The sequence below is a fragment of the Sorex araneus genome, chromosome X, assembly GCF_027595985.1.
Source record: "Sorex araneus isolate mSorAra2 chromosome X, mSorAra2.pri, whole genome shotgun sequence".
Taxonomy (NCBI): Eukaryota; Metazoa; Chordata; class Mammalia; order Eulipotyphla; family Soricidae; genus Sorex; species Sorex araneus.
In genome coordinates, this window is record NC_073313.1 from 335,808,028 (window position 1) to 335,825,271 (window position 17,244).

Genomic DNA, 17,244 nt, shown 5'->3' on the forward strand with positions numbered 1-17,244 from the left:
AATGTAACATGTAATAATTGTATTATCACTAATTGTATTATGAGTGTTGGTCTAGGGAAACAAGTATTAATTCTAAAACAACCTTCTTTTTTATTGATTCCTACCAATATTAAGGTCCTTGGACTGAAGAAAAATTATTGGTGGTATTACAAACTCTGTATGAATTAGACCTAAGAGGGTAGTGGGATTGATTGTAGTTGGAGTTTTAGCCTTGATTAGTATAATTGCTACTGCTACTACAGCAGGAATTGCTTTATTACATTCAATACAAACAGCGCATGTAGTCAATGAGCCCATCTAAAAGTGTGAGCACTGCTTTAAGGCTGCCAGAAACTATAGAAAGAAAGTAGGATGAAAAAATAAATACCTTATGGGATGTAGTCAAAGTTATGGGTAATGAGGTACAGGCATTGCAGACACGAGGGAAACTAAAATGTCATCTAACTTTACTTGGATTTGTGCAACTAATGCTAAATACAATAATACCATGTATCCATGGGAAAAAATTAAGAATCATGTTGAAGGTCTCTGGCATGATGCTAATGGCAATCTGGATCTTTTAACATTACATCAAGAAATCTTAGGTATACAGCAAGCTCCAAAAATTAAAGAACCAGACATTAATACAGAAGAATTTTTGAAAGGTCTATCTTCATATGTTAAACCCACTAACGTACTGAATACTGTGTATGGTATTATTGACTTTATAATTTTATACGCATATTATTTGCTATGATACCCTGTGTTATAAGAATGATACTGTGGCTAAAAAACATGTGGTTAGTGATACATCAGATGCACTTAGCTACAGGGCAACTTCTGCCATTACAAAATAGAAAAGGAGAACATCATCATCAAGTAGGATTTATCCTTAGAATGCAAGGATGATTTAACATTCACAAGTCAATCAACATAATCCATCATATCAATAAAAGAGAAGAAAACAACCATATGATCATATCCATAGAGGGAGAGAAAGCATTTGACAAGATCCCACACCCCTTTATGATGAAAACATAGAACCAATCAGCTAAGTACAAGTAATGGAAAGCCCCTCCGACTGTGGCCAAAAGGGTGGCCCGTGAAAAGTCCCTCTTATATAATGTTAAGGTCTAAAAGGCCCTCACTTTGAGACTTGGGGCCACTCATTCAGAGAAGGCTGCCCCTGTGTCAGTGAGCTGGATGAGGGCCCTACCTCAAACTAGCCGAGCTAGCTGAGAAAAACCCTTTGCTTACTGCATTGCAGCTTGTCTTCGTGTGATTCCTCCAGGGAGATCTCAGTCCGGTTTAACAATTCTAGGGAATAAGTGAAGGAGAGAGAAACTTTTACCCTATCAAAATATACATTTGCATAAAGATTTTTGGATACACCATTTCAGACTAACTTCAGTGGCATTTCGTATGCTTGCGAGTTTTGCAATGATTACCATTATTTTATCCATAACATTTTCATCATTTCCAAGAACAGCCTCATCTCTAGCAACCGACTTTTCTACTCTCTCTTTCCTCGGGTTCCTGGCAACACTCATCTTTCTGTCTTTATGAATGCATTTTCTCTGAACACTTATAAACATAGGTCCTAAAATATTTGCCATTTGTGACTTTGTCAAAACCTGATGCTTTCAAATTTCATCTGTGCTATAGTGTGTCAGTACCTCCTATGACTAATGTTCTATTGTATGGGTCTACCACATTTGAGAGTTTTCCACAGTTTCTAAATGCACAGAGGCCTGAAGTTCTCACACCTAGGCTAAAAGAAATATTTACAGTGGTTGGATACATAGTACAGAGAGTAGGGTGCTTGCCTTGCATGTAGTAGGCCTAGGTGTAGGATATCATTGGTTTGTCCTTTCTCCCTTGCCACAGAGTTTGGGCTTATCTGGTAATAATCTCTAAACAATTCTAGACTACATTGGTATGTCCTGCTCCCCTTGCCACTAGGAGCTTAGGTATATCAGTCACACCCATCAAAGTGCTCCCGAGTCACTTCCATTCCTTTGTTGATCTGTAACCACTTCTACCAGTTTATCAGCTCTTCCCCTAATCAGACTCTGTTAATTTGTAAGGTCAGACCTTGCTAGAACAGTGAACTTGTATTGTAAGTTAATATTGTCTTGCTCCTCTCCTCATGTCTTTTGAATAGTTTACTTTAAAACAATATCCTTTTTGTATGGACAAAGAAAGACAGTTGTTAATATGCTTTGGTAACATGGGATTTAATTGGCTCCAAATATTATTTACTCCCAGGTATCTGCTTTCTTGACTTAAGCCTCAGCTGCCCTTACTTCCTAGCACCCCCAAAAGCAGGGTCCTGACGAGGGACAGGATGGACCTAGGGCAAGCGGTGAGTTATGTGCTACCCTGGCATCGAGAAGGGCCTGGAAAAAGTGCCTAATGCTTGGTCTGGAGCGATAGCACAGCGGGGAGGGCATTTGCCTTGCATGTGGCTGACCCGGGTTCGATCCCCAGCATCCCATATGGTCCCCTGAGCACCGCCAGAAGTAATTTCTGAGCACAGAACCAGGAGTAACCGCTGAGCATCGCTGGGTGTGACTCAAAGAGGAAAAAATGTGCCTAATATTTAGTTCTGTTAAGAGCTTGGTCATGGACATGTCATGTCATGATCCAAAAGCAACGACGAGACTAGGACCCTGCTAGGGATAGGAAACACTAATCTGGCCTGAGCACTGTAGTCTGAGATCGAGATGACCCCAGGAGAGCAATTCTATAAGCTTAATACATCTCTTGCTATGTCCATATGAAATGATTAATATTATGAACACTTATATGTTAGTTGGACAAGGAGAGGAGAAACACACCCATGGGATTCCACTCTTGGGTGGGTGTCCTGATGAAAGAGAATCTGTCCTAGAAGAAGCATCCCCTGAGGGAAAGAACTTTACCCCATTGATTGTGACCACACCTATGTGTAAGCCCCAACCTCTCATGCTGGGGGATTTCACTAGGCTGAAAGAGTGGGCTGGGGGCGAGTCCCAGGGCGAGTCCCAGTGCCAGAGCTGGAGAAGCTAGATCGAGATCCAGATCCAGAGGAGAAGGAGAATGAAGTAGCATGTGGGTTCGGGGGAAGAAGCAGAGAGAGAGACGGGAGTTTATAGAGAGGAGATTGGAATAAACTGCAATTGAGACCAACCAGCTTGGCCTCGTTCCTTCCTTCACTTGCCTCATCATCGCCATCAACCTCCCCGGGGTGGGGAATCGGTGGGGGACTACCGAACGTGGGTGGTGGGAGAGACAGCGCCACTGCCCTGTGGCCGGTGCAGTCAGGTACCTGCTCTCCTTTTCTTTTTTGTGTTTTTACACACTAGATTGGCTCCCTGGAACCCCATATGGTCTCCTGGGCCCTTCTAGGAGTGATCCCTAAGCACAAAGCCAAGAAGCAGCTCTGCCCACCATCAGGTGTGGCTCCAACACAAAAACTAAAAGCATTTCTGCACACACAATATACAAGTCCCATTCATGTAGTTTTAGATGCTATCAATATCATGGCATAGACAGGATAATGGACATTCAAAGAGATCATCAAACATGCAAATGTTCCTTTGTTTAATAAAAACTTGGAATAACATTTGTTCTTACAAAATGGAGGCAGAAGAAGATGATGCAGATAGAAGATAAGGTCATGACCATGGCGGCCAAGAAGTGAGTGTATTAGACACAAGACAAGCCACATGGCAGTTTTCAGAAGTTAATAGAAACATATAGGCTAAAGATCTTCTAGAGAAGCCATGTATCCCGGTTGACACCGTTGTCCCAGTGATCTGAATATTAAATTTCTGGCTTCCAGGAGTGTGGGATTTTTTTTCTTCTAATGTTTAAGCTTCCAGGTGATTTGTTAGAGCACTCACAGAAAGAAAAAAACATAACATTTCAATAACATAATAGATTGTAAAAAAAAAAGTACAGTGCCCCAAGCAACAAATATTTGAAACCAGGACATACAAAATTTTTAGATCTTTTCCTATTTCATTTTTTATTTTTTGCTTGTTGGGTCACCCTGGCAATGTACAGGTGTTACTCTAGGCTCTGCACTCAGGAATTACTCCTGGCCGTGCTCAGGGGACCATATGGGATGCTGGGGATCGAACCCGGGTCGGCCGATGCAAGAGAAACGCCCTACCCTCTGTACTATCGCTCCAGCCCCTTCTATTTCATTCTTAAATAAACACAGTACTTCTTAATGGAACGTGTGTTGCTGTTCCGAAGATAGCAACGTCTAGAAATGGACTTAAATTAGACAGGCCCAGCCTTGTTTACTGCTCCACATTGATTTTCAAACAATTTTGGCTGTTTAGTATAGTGACTCCCCAAAATGCAGCTTTACAATGATGGAGAGCACTGAAGGGAATGTAAGATGATCTTATGTTGAAACTGGGAATTGACTAGCTAGATGCTCATAAAGAATCTAAGAGATGCCAAGCACTTGTAGGGCTCTTGTATTTGGAAATGGTTGACCCTAGTTCAAAACCTGGCATCCCATATGGTCCCCTGAGCCTCCAGGAGTGATCACTGCGCACAGGGAGTAAGCCCTGAGCACCACCAAGTGTGGGTTCCCCAAAAGTTTTGTATATGTCCTACTAATTTTATGAGTGGCTTTTGTGGCATGGAGTTACCTCAATGTATCTTGTGACAACAATCCTAACTGATTTTTCTACTGTGTTTTTTTAAATTTATTTTAAAAGATTTATTCTTTTATTGAATCACCATGTGGAAAATTACAAAGCTTTCAGGTTCAAGTCTCAGTTATACAATGATTGAACACCCATCCCTTCATCAGTGCACATATTGCACCACCAAGAATCACAGTATACCTCCCCCCACCACCCACCTCCTCAGCCCACCACCCAGCCTGTGTAACTGATAAATTTCACTTTACTTTCACTTTACTTTGATTACATTCAATATTTCAACAAAAAACTCACTATTATTGTTTGGAGTTTCTCCCCCCTAACATTGGACCTGCTGAAAAGGAAGCATTTGATAATTTGTTTTCCATTGCTGAGAATGAAGAGATATGAGGTCAAGCGGCTGCACTAGCAGCCGCACGGTTTTGGATTTCTGTATTTTAGTAACTAAGTCCAGAGAAATATCTGCCACAAATTGCATCATTGCAAGCTTGTACCTCTCAGCTACTTTATATTCCACATATGACTGCAATCTTTCTATGTCTGTCTGACTCATTTCACTCAACATGATACTTTTCATGTTGATCCACTGATATGCAAATTCCTGACTTCATGTTTTTTGACAGCTACATAGTATTCCATTGTTCTACTGTCTTTTTGTGACCCTAAAGTAGGAAGGAAAAAAAAAAGCCACCATAATGTTGTTTTCAAACAAAAAACATGAGATTCTACCCCTTTTCCGTTCAAACTCTCCCATGGCTCCAAATTTTTCTCAGAGACAAAGCCAACATTCGGCTCCATAGCTTGGAAGCTGGCCTCACACGCTGGGGGAAAGTCATCCTGATGTCGGTGGGCCCCACAGGTGACTTACATGAAGCAGGGAGGAGAAAGATGGTCACTTTCTCTCCAACCGCCTCTACCACCTGGGACTCAGGGTTACTGGGTTCTTGTCTCACTCTCAAAAAAGAATTTCAGGAGTAGACAAGCAGTGAAGTAACAGATTTTATTTAGAAGGTTTTGAGGGAAGGAGGAAGGGTTAAGAGGAAAAGAAAAACAGTAGGAGTAACGTGCTCAAGAGAGAACTCGGGCTCCTCCCTACACATATACTAGCACTGGACAGGAAAGCATGAAAGTACACATCTCAAGAGGGGAGATGCGGGCGACACATGTGCTCAGGCACCGCATGTGCTCGGCCACGTGGGCGCAAGCAGCACATGGGCTTAGGCAGCATATGCGCGAGCTTCCTTTGTTCAAGGTGTCTTTTATAGGGTTTCTTCAAACTGCCCCCACGTGGGGCTTCTTCCCAAGTAAAAGTTCATTCATAAGGTTACCAGGAAGGTTGGGAGTGGTGATGGTCTTCTTTAGGCTGGATCACATTTTAATCAGATTAAGGGAGAGGGGGGCTGGAGCGATAGCACAGTGGGTAGGGCGTTTGCCTTGCACGCGGCCGACCCGGGTTCGAATCCCAGCATCCCATATGGTCCCCTGAGCACCGCCAGGAGTGATTCCTGAGTGTAGAACCAGAAGTAACCCCTGTGCATCGCCGGGTGTGACCCAAAAAGCAAAAAAAAAAACCAAACAAACCAGATTAAGGGAGAGGTCGTGGGAATTAGAGGAACTTCATGGGGAGGGGTCCAACCTCCTCAGGGTCTGCTGAAGGTCTTATCAGGTCTGTTTTCTGTATCCACAGGGTAGGTCAGTCTCAGAATTCTACTTCCCAGAGAATCTAAGTTTCATTGCCAAGGGCCTTTCCCTATCTACCTGCCTACATCAATCCCAAATAGAGAAGGGAACACCAAGTAAAATGTGATTGGAGATCCCTCACGGGAAGGGAGATGCCTGCTGAAAGTAGATTAGAGACTGAACACGGTGGCCACTCAATACCTCTATTGCAAACCACAACACCCAAAAGGAGAGAGAGAGAGAGAGAGAGAGAGAGAGAGAGAGAGAGAGAGAGAGAGAGAACAAATTGGAATACCCTGCCAAAGAGGCGGGGTGGAAGGGGATGGGATTGGGGGGTGGGAGGGATACTGGGTTCATTGGTGGTGGAGAAAGGACACTGGTGGAGGGATGGGCTCTGGAACATTGCATGAGGGAAAAACAAGCATGAAAAGGTGTGAATCTGTAACTGTACCCTCATTGTTACTCACTAATTAAAAAATAAATACATTTTAAAAAAAGAGAGAGAGACAAGGCCAACATTCTTAAAATGGCCAAAAGGCCCCACTATTTTACTTTCCTTTTTCTTTCTTTTGCTTTCCTTCTTTCCTGTCTTTTTCCTTCCTTCCATAGGTTTTTCTTTCCTTTTCCCTTTCTTTCTTTCCTTCTTTCTTCCTTCCTTCCTTCGTTTTTCCTTCCTTCCTTCTTTCCTTCTTCCTTCCTTCTCTTTCTTTCTTTCATTCTTTTTTCTTTCTTTCTTTCTTTCTTTCTTTCTTTCTTTCTTTCTTTCTTTCTTTCTTTCTTTCTTTCTTCTTTCTTTCTTCTTTATTTCTGTCTTTTGTTCTTTCCTTCTTTCTTCCTTTTGCAAATTAGGAATCAAAAAATATTTTCTACTTAAAAAAGGACACACAGTAAAAAGGTTAGTATTTGAGGACCTGTATCTGTCTCTTCTCCACTCTGCAATTCTCGTATAAAATCAGCCGTGGGGCCTTGGCTGATCCTTCACCAGCAAACTTACTGATTCTGTCTTTGCACTGGCTCCTACTGGCTCTTCTTTTTCCCTTCTAAATATTACTTCTACTCCAGGGACTGGGCAATAAGATAGGGGTTAATATATTAATATTCCATGTGACTGACCCTGGTTCTATCTCCAGCACCACATATGGTCCCATGAGCACCACAAGGAATCAATGCTGAGCATATAGACAAGAGTACATGAGCACCACCGGGACGGGTCCAAAACCTTTCCTTACACACACACACACACACACACACACAAACACACACACCACACAAAATCAAATTTGGGGCTGGAGTGATAGTACAGTGTGTAGGGTGTGTGCCATGTATGAGGACCATCCAGAAGGGCTCAAGGGACTATATGGACTAGGATGCAAGGGCCTGAACCCAGGTCCACCTTGTGTAAGGCAAACGCCTCACCAACTGGACTATCACTTTGATCCAGATGACAACACTATTTTCAGTCACAACTCCCTCCAAGAATTCTTTTGGTTCATTCTGACTCCCTTTATAGATACCCAGTTATCCCATACATCTAGGAATTTTCTAACATATGGTGGATTTTGTTTATCACAATAATTGGTTATAATCTGTCTAAATTGCTTCTCATCTGCCAAATCCGATTGTCACTTTCAACCTCCATCCAGCAGGGGTCAATCACAGAGAATGAGACAAACACATAAGTAGACAAACACCTGGATTTTCCAAGCTTTAGGGTCGCCTTGGCAGCTATCTGTGGTGTCAATATAACAGGCAGGTCAATATAATGCAATATTGCTCCCCCAACCCCACCAGAGCCCAATAGGTGAGGCATTGTTGAAGTTGACAGAGACATCACGGACAGTTAGTAAGTACAGCAACCTCTAGGCACATGGAGAGAGAGGCTAGTGTAGTTCACAGAGAATCAGTAGGCATCCTTAAAATATAAAGTTGTTGGGCTGGATCGATAGCATAGCGGGTAGGGCATTTGCCCGCACGCAGCCAACCCGGTTCAATTCCCAGCACCGGTTCATGGGTTCATGGTCCCCTGTGCAACTCCAGGAGTGATTCCTGAGTGCAAAGCCAGGAGTAACCCCTGTGCATTGCTACGTGTGACCTAAAAGGAAAAAAAAAAAAATATATATATATATATATATATATATATATATATATATATAAAGTTGTTGGAGCAGGAGAGATAGTTCAGTGGGCAGGGTACCTGTCTTGCACCCAGTCAACTGAGCTCCTCCAGAAGTGATTCCTGAGTGCAGAGCCAGGAGCAAGCCCTGAGCATGGCCAGGTGAGGCCCCAAAACCAAAATAAGGAAATAAATAAGATTGTGAAAGTTTTCTATTCTAGTTTTGGCCATATTGTCCCCTAAATTTAAAAGACTTTAAACAGTATTAGTCTATGTTTTCCTGGCACAACTTTGCAGCTGGCAGATACTATTCTATCCTTGCCTACTATTCTTTCCTGCGTGCATGTTTGCTAGTGGAATACTCTAACGTTAGGGTTTTTTGTTAGGGGATGATTTCTCATAATAATCCATCAATTCCTAATCCTAAAGTAAGTCATAATGTAAATTACAAAGCACGAACATATAATTTAGTTTTATTAAACATTATATAAAACATATTAGTAATAACTTGGGCGGAAGCAATAGCACAGCGGGTAGAGCATTTGCCTTGGTCGTCCCGGGTTTGATTCTTCCATCCCTCTCAAAGAGCCTGGCAAGCTACCGAGAGTATCCCGCCCACAAGGCAGAGCCTGGCAAGCTACCTGGGGCGTACTCGGTATGCCAATCACGGTAACAGCAAGTCTCACAATGAAGACGTTACTGGTGCCCGCTCGAGCAAATTGATGAACAACGGTAGACAGTGCTTGCAGTGTTTACAGTAATAACTTAATGGTATTGGTTAACTAGGCAATATAAATGATTACTTAGTAACTTTGTTGATTTTATTAATGAAATTTGTAAGCTCATTAGTATAATAGGAGTATTTCCCTAACATAAAAGTCTGAGGAAGGTGAAACTGTTATAACTGTCTTGTAGGATTCCATCTCCCTAGCCTGCTTACTTCAGCCTCTCTTTATCCAATCCGGTCTCCTTCTTGGGAATCTGACCTCCTTATTGGCTAGCCTCTCCCTTTCAACTGCCTGCTTTATGACATCATTCTCCCACCAAACCTACCACCACCTGGTAGAATCTTGGGGTTCCCATGCAGTTGTTTGTAAACAAATTTGAATCATCATCGCAAGGGACCAGTGACCAATGACCAATCACCAGTGACCAGTCATCTGTACTGGACACTCGTGGTCTTCTGCTTCAGTGTTCAGACGTACTCTCGTATCGCCTCCTCTTCTCACCTACCTTTCATTGATATTTCCCCTTCTCTGACCATGTCAGGTAAGGAATAATACTTTTCAAAGCTTTTCATTAGATTTCTTATCCATGAACTTAGTAGTCAAGGAAAAACAACATGTAATAATGGAAGAAAGTATTCACCTAGAACTTTATAAGCCTTATTTTAGCTTGACTTTGGCATTTGCTGTGTGATTTTAGACATTCACTTTCTCACAAATACAAGATTTTTTCCTCATTTACTATATTATATTTTAAACAGACTTAGAAGTTCAAATACATGTTTCTGTATGAGTGTTCATTCTCTGTTTCCTTTTCCTTTTAATAGTGATTTGTACATGATATCCATAAAAAAAAGTAAATCATAGACAGTATTTTGACAGAAACAGAAAAATGTAGTTGCTGTAGAAAACTGTTCATGTATACCAAGATGCTTTATCTGTAATGGTGTCTCTACCTGTATTTATAATTTAGGATTTTAAATTTGGTGCTATTTCAAAGTAATAATCATGTGTCTTTGAGTTTTCTATCTAAACTAAGTGATAAGAATAACTGGGGTGTGGGGAAGGTGTGGAGTGCTGAGCGGTAGGGAGGCAAGTCCTCAAAGGTAAGGAAGTTTAGGGTCATTTTCATCAAGCATTGACTAACAGAAGCCAAGAAGAAGAGGATGATATGAGGGAAAATCAAATAGGAAATAAAAAAAAGACTATGGAGGGGATTTATCAAGGAAGGGGAAACCAAGGGGATAGAATGTGGAAGAGAACAAAAGATTTCAAATCAAAACAGAAAGAATATCGTTAAATATGCTGAGAGCAAGTCAAAGCAGTTTATTTTAATGGCTGCTAGGACTAGAAAGTATACTAAGCCTTGAGTAGAGTACCAGTAGGAAAAACTGTTTAACAGGAAGCCATGTTGGTGGTTTCTATTCTATATCCCTTAGAACACAGTTGACACTTGATAGTTTTGAATATACACACATTTCAGAAATGATGCGTCCTATGAATAACTCATACTGGTTATCAGGGATGGAAGAAACATAATTGTCAATATTTTTATTAAATTCTAGTTTGTAAGCTACATGTATGCTCTGCCTTTTAAAATAAAGAAATGATATCTTCTAACTTGAATCAGGAGAATTGATTATTTTGTGTGATATGTAGGTTCCAAGTTAAGGCTGCTTGTCTCTTCACAAATAGTTTCTTCCTAACATGAGAGCATTTTGAAAATAGTTGACATCTGTTTTTAGATCCTAAGAAGAAATAGAAAAGTCAGGTCTCACCTGTCTAATTACACATTTATCTCAGTTGTGTGGAGTCTGAGTTTTCCTAAATCAAATATATTTTAATTGGATTTTGGTGATCATTCTTAAACTTTGGGAGTGACATTTTTCTGGTTGACGAAGATAACTGTAATCTAGGTTTTGAAAATAAATTGTAATCTAGGTTTCTTGTTGACAAATATAACTGTAATCTAGGTTTTGAAAATAAATTTGAAATTTTTTGTGACCATTTTCTAAATGGTCTTTTCTGCTTCTTGCGTGATTTACTTCTTGTGTGATTATTAAACATATGCTATATTTAATACCTGTTGTTTGCTGCTTAGTATTGAGAGGTATGAATGAGAATAATAATGTAATTTCTAGTACCTATTATATTTCATCCTGCTTTTGACTCATTTAAAACATATATTTGGCTACCAAACGCAATCACTTTTATTATATTTCCTTATTATTATGTAGGTTACTGGAAATTTTTTCTGTTATATGGACTGGTAAGGTGGGCACTCAAAAACTGCCTTCTATTGCATATTTTGACTATCACTTTTTGCAAAAAATAGAATACTGTTTTCGTCTGTATACATGGCACACAATTTACTAATAAACTTATTATACTGTTTTCTTTGGTTTTGTTTGGGGACAACATCCAGTGTGACTCAGAGTGTACCCCTGAGTCTGCTCTCAATCACTTACTGCACTATCTTGCTACCTAGCCCAGATTTCATTAATATTTATATACTTCTTTTTCAGTTCTGTGATACATATATTGCATGATTTTTTCTTTCTTTATACTTCCTCCCATGTAAATCACATGAAATAGACAAACTTTATTTATGTATGCATATTATTGTTAGAGTTGTTAGTAACTACTTTGCAGGAGAGCAACTTGAGGCTGAGAATTTAAATAATAGTCTTCCTTCCAAAAGCACTTCTTGAGAAAAACTCAAGTACTCATTTTTGATGTAGGATCAGAAACCAGGGTAAGTGGCTAAACTTCAATGCATCAACTAGATTGAGTCTATGTGAACTGTACGTGACAGATACGAACTGCACAAGCCAAATGAAAGCCTGAAGATGACAATGGGTGGTAATAGCATTAATGACCCCGAATGCCTATGTTAATGTAAAGTATCTTCCTTCTAGTTTCTGCCATTGTAATGATCAAAGGAGAGTCCTGGCAAGAAAATCCACATGCGTAGGTTCTCGAACCTGGTAGTACATAAGGGACAGAGAGATAGTAGAGAGAGGATAAGGCACCTGCTAAACTTTAATTCATCAACTAGATTGAGTCATTTGTGAACCGGAGGTAACAGATATGAACTGCACAAGCCAAATGAAAACCTGAAGATTACAATGGTAATAGTTGTAATGACTGAAAATGCATATGTTAGTGTAAGATATCTTTCTCCTAATTTCTGGAATTTAGTGATCAAGGCAGAATCCTGGCTAGAAAGTCCACATGCTTAGGTTCTCTAATTGGTAATACATAAGAACAGAGCGATAATATAGGAGGAGATTTGCCTTGTATGCAGCCAATCCAGTTGGATCTCTGTCACTGCATACAGTCTCCTGAGTGCTACCAGGGGTCACTCCAGAGTAGAGAATCAGGAATAGCCCAATATCACTGCCAGGTATTGGTCCAAACTCTACCCCAACCCACACCCAGTAAAAATTATTGCAAAACTTAAACAAGTCTCTATGCCATCTCTGAGCCTCAGGTTTCATTCTTTACCAATTAAATGTTAGTAATTCTCTTAGGACTCCCTGGTTTGAAAATGCTTCCATTCTAGAAAATAACCTATGAGCTCAATAGGCAATCAAGCTACAAGTAAAGCTAGGGCAAGGAGAAACTAGCTGTAAGCAAGAAATCCATGTACAAACATCAAGAGAGTCTTCTATAGCTCTGTTTCACTTTGGGAGCACGGTGCCAAATACACAAAGTGACAAAGAGTGCCAGCCTTTTGACCACCCAAAATTGTCAGATTTTTGGTAACTTAGTTGAATGTTGATATTAGAAGCTTCTCTATAGCCAAAGCTTTAAGTTAATATTGTTCCTCTCTTGTGTGATTGCAACCCAAATATCAAAGTTTGTAACTATCTCAAGGTGATTCAATAAAATTCATATATATATATATATTCCTCTCAAATATTTTAGGAGATAATCAGTCTCACAGATTTTTTTCATCACCCTTTTGTTCCTTACAGAAAACTTTCAAAATCCATCTGTATTGGGAACTGCACATTCTCTGCAGCTTCCCCTTTCCGTGGTGAACAATGCAGCTTCCCTCACAGGAAGTGTTTGCAACTACTCCAGAGTATCTGCTCCAGCTGGTAGTTCTGATTGGCTCCTGCCCTCAGCCTCTGGCACCTCTTTCCAACCACTGATGGGTAGTGCCTATCTTTACCAACATTCTAGCACAACGATGCTGTCTGGAGTGTCTGGCCAGAGCCAGATATCCACTTCGGCTGCTTCCTACCCGAGTCTTTTGGAGTGGGATATTGCAGGAAGTGCTGAAAAGAAGTCTTCCATGGGAGACTATACTGTGACTGTCCTTGACCAGGACACTGCTGTCTCTTCCTTGTCTATGGCAGCTCGCTATGAGAAACCCTTAGATACCAACAACACGGTGTCTGTGTACCCATCACTTTCTGCCCGTCTTGTTGAGAGGACACCATCTCAGGTTCCAAATCAGAGTCATAGCCTGTCGCTTCCCTACCAGGATGGGAGCCAGGTGTATTACTATCATCAGGGCACTCAGGGACCTCTCCTTTCTGGAGAACTTGGTCCCTACCTGCAATCCTATGGCTCCATGACATACACAGGAGGTAGGGGATCTGCCCTCCAAACTTACAGCAACTCATCCCCAGAAATGGTTATGGTTCTAAAGGAGATCCAGCCCTCAAAGAACCGACCACCAGCCTCCACCTCTGGAATCTACTACTCTGTGTCTGCTCAACCCATCACAGAATCGAGTTATCAAGGTGAGTACAATGGAGAGAAGGGAAATCTGGCATTCAATAATTGGAGTCAAACCTGCAAGTGGGAAGCTGTCCATAGACAGGTGGCATTTGAGTTTAATAAACTGAGTTTTTTCAATTGATGAAACTTGAAGTTAAATAAACTGAGATTAAGTTTAAATTTCCCTCACTCATTTTACAGCATCTTATATTCAACTCGATTTAAGAGCTCTTAATGCAGATTGGAAGGTATGATAGTATAATGGCCATCTAGGTTTCATAGAGAAAACTTCAGGAGCATAACAGGGAATGCCATATTTTCATAGTTGATCAGTCCCCCAGTACTACCAAAGTAACAATAAACTCCATTTCTTAAACTATTTTTGTGATTTCTGAAGACATTTCAGAACTCTTATTGTGATGGTACCACATTAACTTCCCCTTACTTGAATGTACAACAAGATTCTAAACACACCTTGTATTCAGAGATCCTGTCCAAAGTTTTCAAACCTAGAATCTCTACTTAATACTGATTTCCCGATGAATTGGTGCTTCATTCCTTCTCCTATTCCATGATATGAATTTTCCTTTTGTGTTTTTTAGGTAAGTGAAGAAATTTACTATATTATGCTAAGCTCTATATCGCATTTAATAATTTACAAATCTCTAGCTTGAAAAAAAATCTTTAGTTTGGGGGAGGCAGAATGTGGATCATGGCCTGCAGTACTCAGGACTTGCACCTGGCTCTTTGCTCAGGGATCACTGCTGAAGGTGCTTAGGGGACCCTATGTGAAGCTGAGTATCAAACTGAGGTCAGCTGCATGCAGCACAAGTGCTTTCTGACTGCACTATCCCTCTGCCCCACGTCCCTTATTTTTAAGTGCAGTTTACACAGAAACTCTTTCAAATACAAAGAAAACCAAGAAACAATACATGACCAAGAGTTAGAACTACAACAGTTACCTCCAATCTTCTAGCACAGGGCCTTGTTCATGATCCTTAGAAGAGCCTGTAACAATGCCGTGCCCATTGTTGGCAGGTGCACAATTGTGGTACCACTAGTAGTGTGCAGGGAGTGTCTCAACTTCAGGGGACTGATTTCTTCCTTGGTTCCTTTGTAGTGATGAATACCCAGGGGATGGAGTCTTCCCTGGCATTGCAACCTTCCAGTCAGACATTTTGTCTGACACAACCTTCAGAATTGGCCACGTCTTGCAGTAGCAGGATTCAAATACTTGAGAGTAACCAACCACCAGAGCTCCTGGATGTTCCCATAATAGCTCCAGCCCAAAGTAACCTGGCACTGCCCCCAGCTCCAAATCAGGAACACACAGATAATAATTTGGATGAGATGAAAATTGGCCTATCAAAATCTCTGGATACCTATCAGACCCCAATAGAAAACGAAGATCCACCACTATGTCCATTAGAAATCTCTGATATCCACCAGCTCCTGGCCTGTATTGATACTCTCAGCCAGGAGCAAGAGCCAGGTACTGAAACTACTGGCCAGGGAAAGAATGGTCTGTGTTTTGAGGAAAGTGGGATTGAATCTGGCGGTAGTTTTGCAGACATTGCTACACTGGTGGAAGACATACATCTTCCCCAGCTCTTTGATTGCTTAGAAGACCTAGATCAATGCAAAGATCTGCAGGTAGAGACCACCACAGATACCATCACTCTGAATCAGGTGCAAGAAAATTCAAGTGGCACTGAGGCTCCCTCCCATCCAACCCGGAAGAACAAAAATGAGGCCTCTGAGCCTCTTGAGGGAGAACCCAAGGCCAAAATCCAGCCACAAGTCCCCGAAGGCTTGCTAGGGGGAGCAGTGATGGTCTGTAATGCTGCAGTGAGTGACAGGTGTCCTGTGACCATGGCCAAACAGAAGAGCAAACCTCAGAAAGCTGCATCCAGCAGGATCAGCAAGACCAAGAGCCATGGGCAGGAGAAGACAAAAAAGTCCCGAGAAAACTCTAAGAAAGCTGAGGAGAGTAAGCAGCCAGGGAACAAGGTGAAGGCAGAGGAGAAGCCCACCATCGCCAGGATGAAACGCAAGAAAAGTCAGCCTGAGCTCTGCCAGGAGGCCTTTAAAAAGCCCCGCAGCTGCCTAGGCATGCACATGCTGGAGTCCGTGCAGGTGTTTCACGCGCTGGGGAAGAAGAACGATCAAAAGCCTGGCTTCTCTTCCTCCCGGGTCCTGGGTAGCTCCAAGAAGCCCAGAGACTTCCAGGCCTCCTCAGCTGTCCAACCCTGGCTAGGTGCCACCCGGGATGGAAAAGGTGTGGAGAAAACTCAGCTCAAAGCACAGAAACCAAGCAGCAGTGCTGAAGAATGCTCGTCTCCATCCCAGTATGAGCTGCCGCCTCCTGGGAAGGTCAAATTGGTACCTTTGCCTTTTCCAACCATGGAGAAGCCGCGAGTTCGACCTGTTCCTCGGAGACCACAGTCTCTGGCTTCACAACGTCCTGCTGCAGCTCACCCTGCCAGGCCTGGCTCTACCAACTCAGCTCAGCCATCTGCCGCCAATTCATCCCGGCCAACCACCGCATCTTTGCCAGGCCCTGCCAAACCAGCTCAGCCCATTTCAACCAACCCATCTCGACCAGGTTTGCCAAACCCTCCTAGCCGGCCTATTCCTCAGCCTGCCACTTCTAGACCTGCTCCCTGCAAGACAACCGCTAGCACTTCTCTCCAGCGGGAGCCTCTTCCCGTCTCTGTGACCAAGTGCCAGTCTCCACCCAAAGCTCAGAGTCAGAGTCAGTTTCTACTCCAAGACTTCCGTTTCCAACCGATTCCATGGAGAAAGCCCAATGTTCCCGAGCCAGTAATGTCCAAGCCCATCACAAAAGAGCAGAGGCCAGAGCGGGAGGCTATGAAAAGGAAGGCTCAGCAGGAGCGTGAGAACGCTGCCAAATACACCTCTTTGGGGAAAGTGCAGTTTTTTATTGAGAGAGAAAAAGAGATGGACATCTCTCAATACTATGGCTACGTAATGTGAGTAGCTGGGATGGTGGGTGCCACTTTAGGTGCCAGATGGTTGCCGTAGAGAAACACTTGAAATGCCATACACATTTCATTTATTCTGGTATATTATTAAAAATTTAAAATTAAACTCTTAAATTAAAAATTTAAGAGTTGCCTTAAAGTTAATAGATTGATAATAAAATTCTGAATTTTGAGATGCTGTCAACTGTGGTTGTTATTTGGGTGGGGTGGGGGCTGAAGGATGAGAAAGAATGGGAAGTTCGAGAGAGGACAATAGGGAAAGAGACAAGACTCTTAAAAAAGAGAAAAAAGCTTGGTCCAGGGTTTTAGAGCCCATAAGAGGAGAAATTTCATGGGCCTGA

At 41.9% G+C, this 17,244-nt stretch overlaps 1 protein-coding gene across 1 annotated transcript; it reads left to right on the top strand.

Annotated features, from left to right (window-relative positions):
* Positions 1 to 3,616: 3,616 nt before the first annotated feature.
* On the top strand, positions 3,617 to 16,895 carry LOC129399922 (uncharacterized protein C2orf78-like). Its single transcript, XM_055121345.1, has 4 exons — positions 3,617 to 3,660; positions 9,632 to 9,708; positions 13,145 to 13,921; positions 15,019 to 16,895. Exons 1-4 carry the CDS (start codon positions 3,617 to 3,619, stop codon positions 16,893 to 16,895), a joined length of 2,775 nt encoding a protein of 924 aa, XP_054977320.1.
* Positions 16,896 to 17,244: the final 349 nt, after the last annotated feature.

Excerpts from the sequence above, each read along its gene's own strand:
- LOC129399922 (XM_055121345.1), top strand. The coding sequence starts at position 3,617 with ATGATGCAGATAGAAGATAAGGTCATGACCATGGCGGCCAAGAA. Across the intron at positions 9,709-13,144 it reads CCCTTCTCTGACCATGTCAG|AAAACTTTCAAAATCCATCT; the intron begins GTAAGGAATAAT and ends TGTTCCTTACAG. Across the intron at positions 13,922-15,018 it reads CACAGAATCGAGTTATCAAG|TGATGAATACCCAGGGGATG; the intron begins GTGAGTACAATG and ends GTTCCTTTGTAG.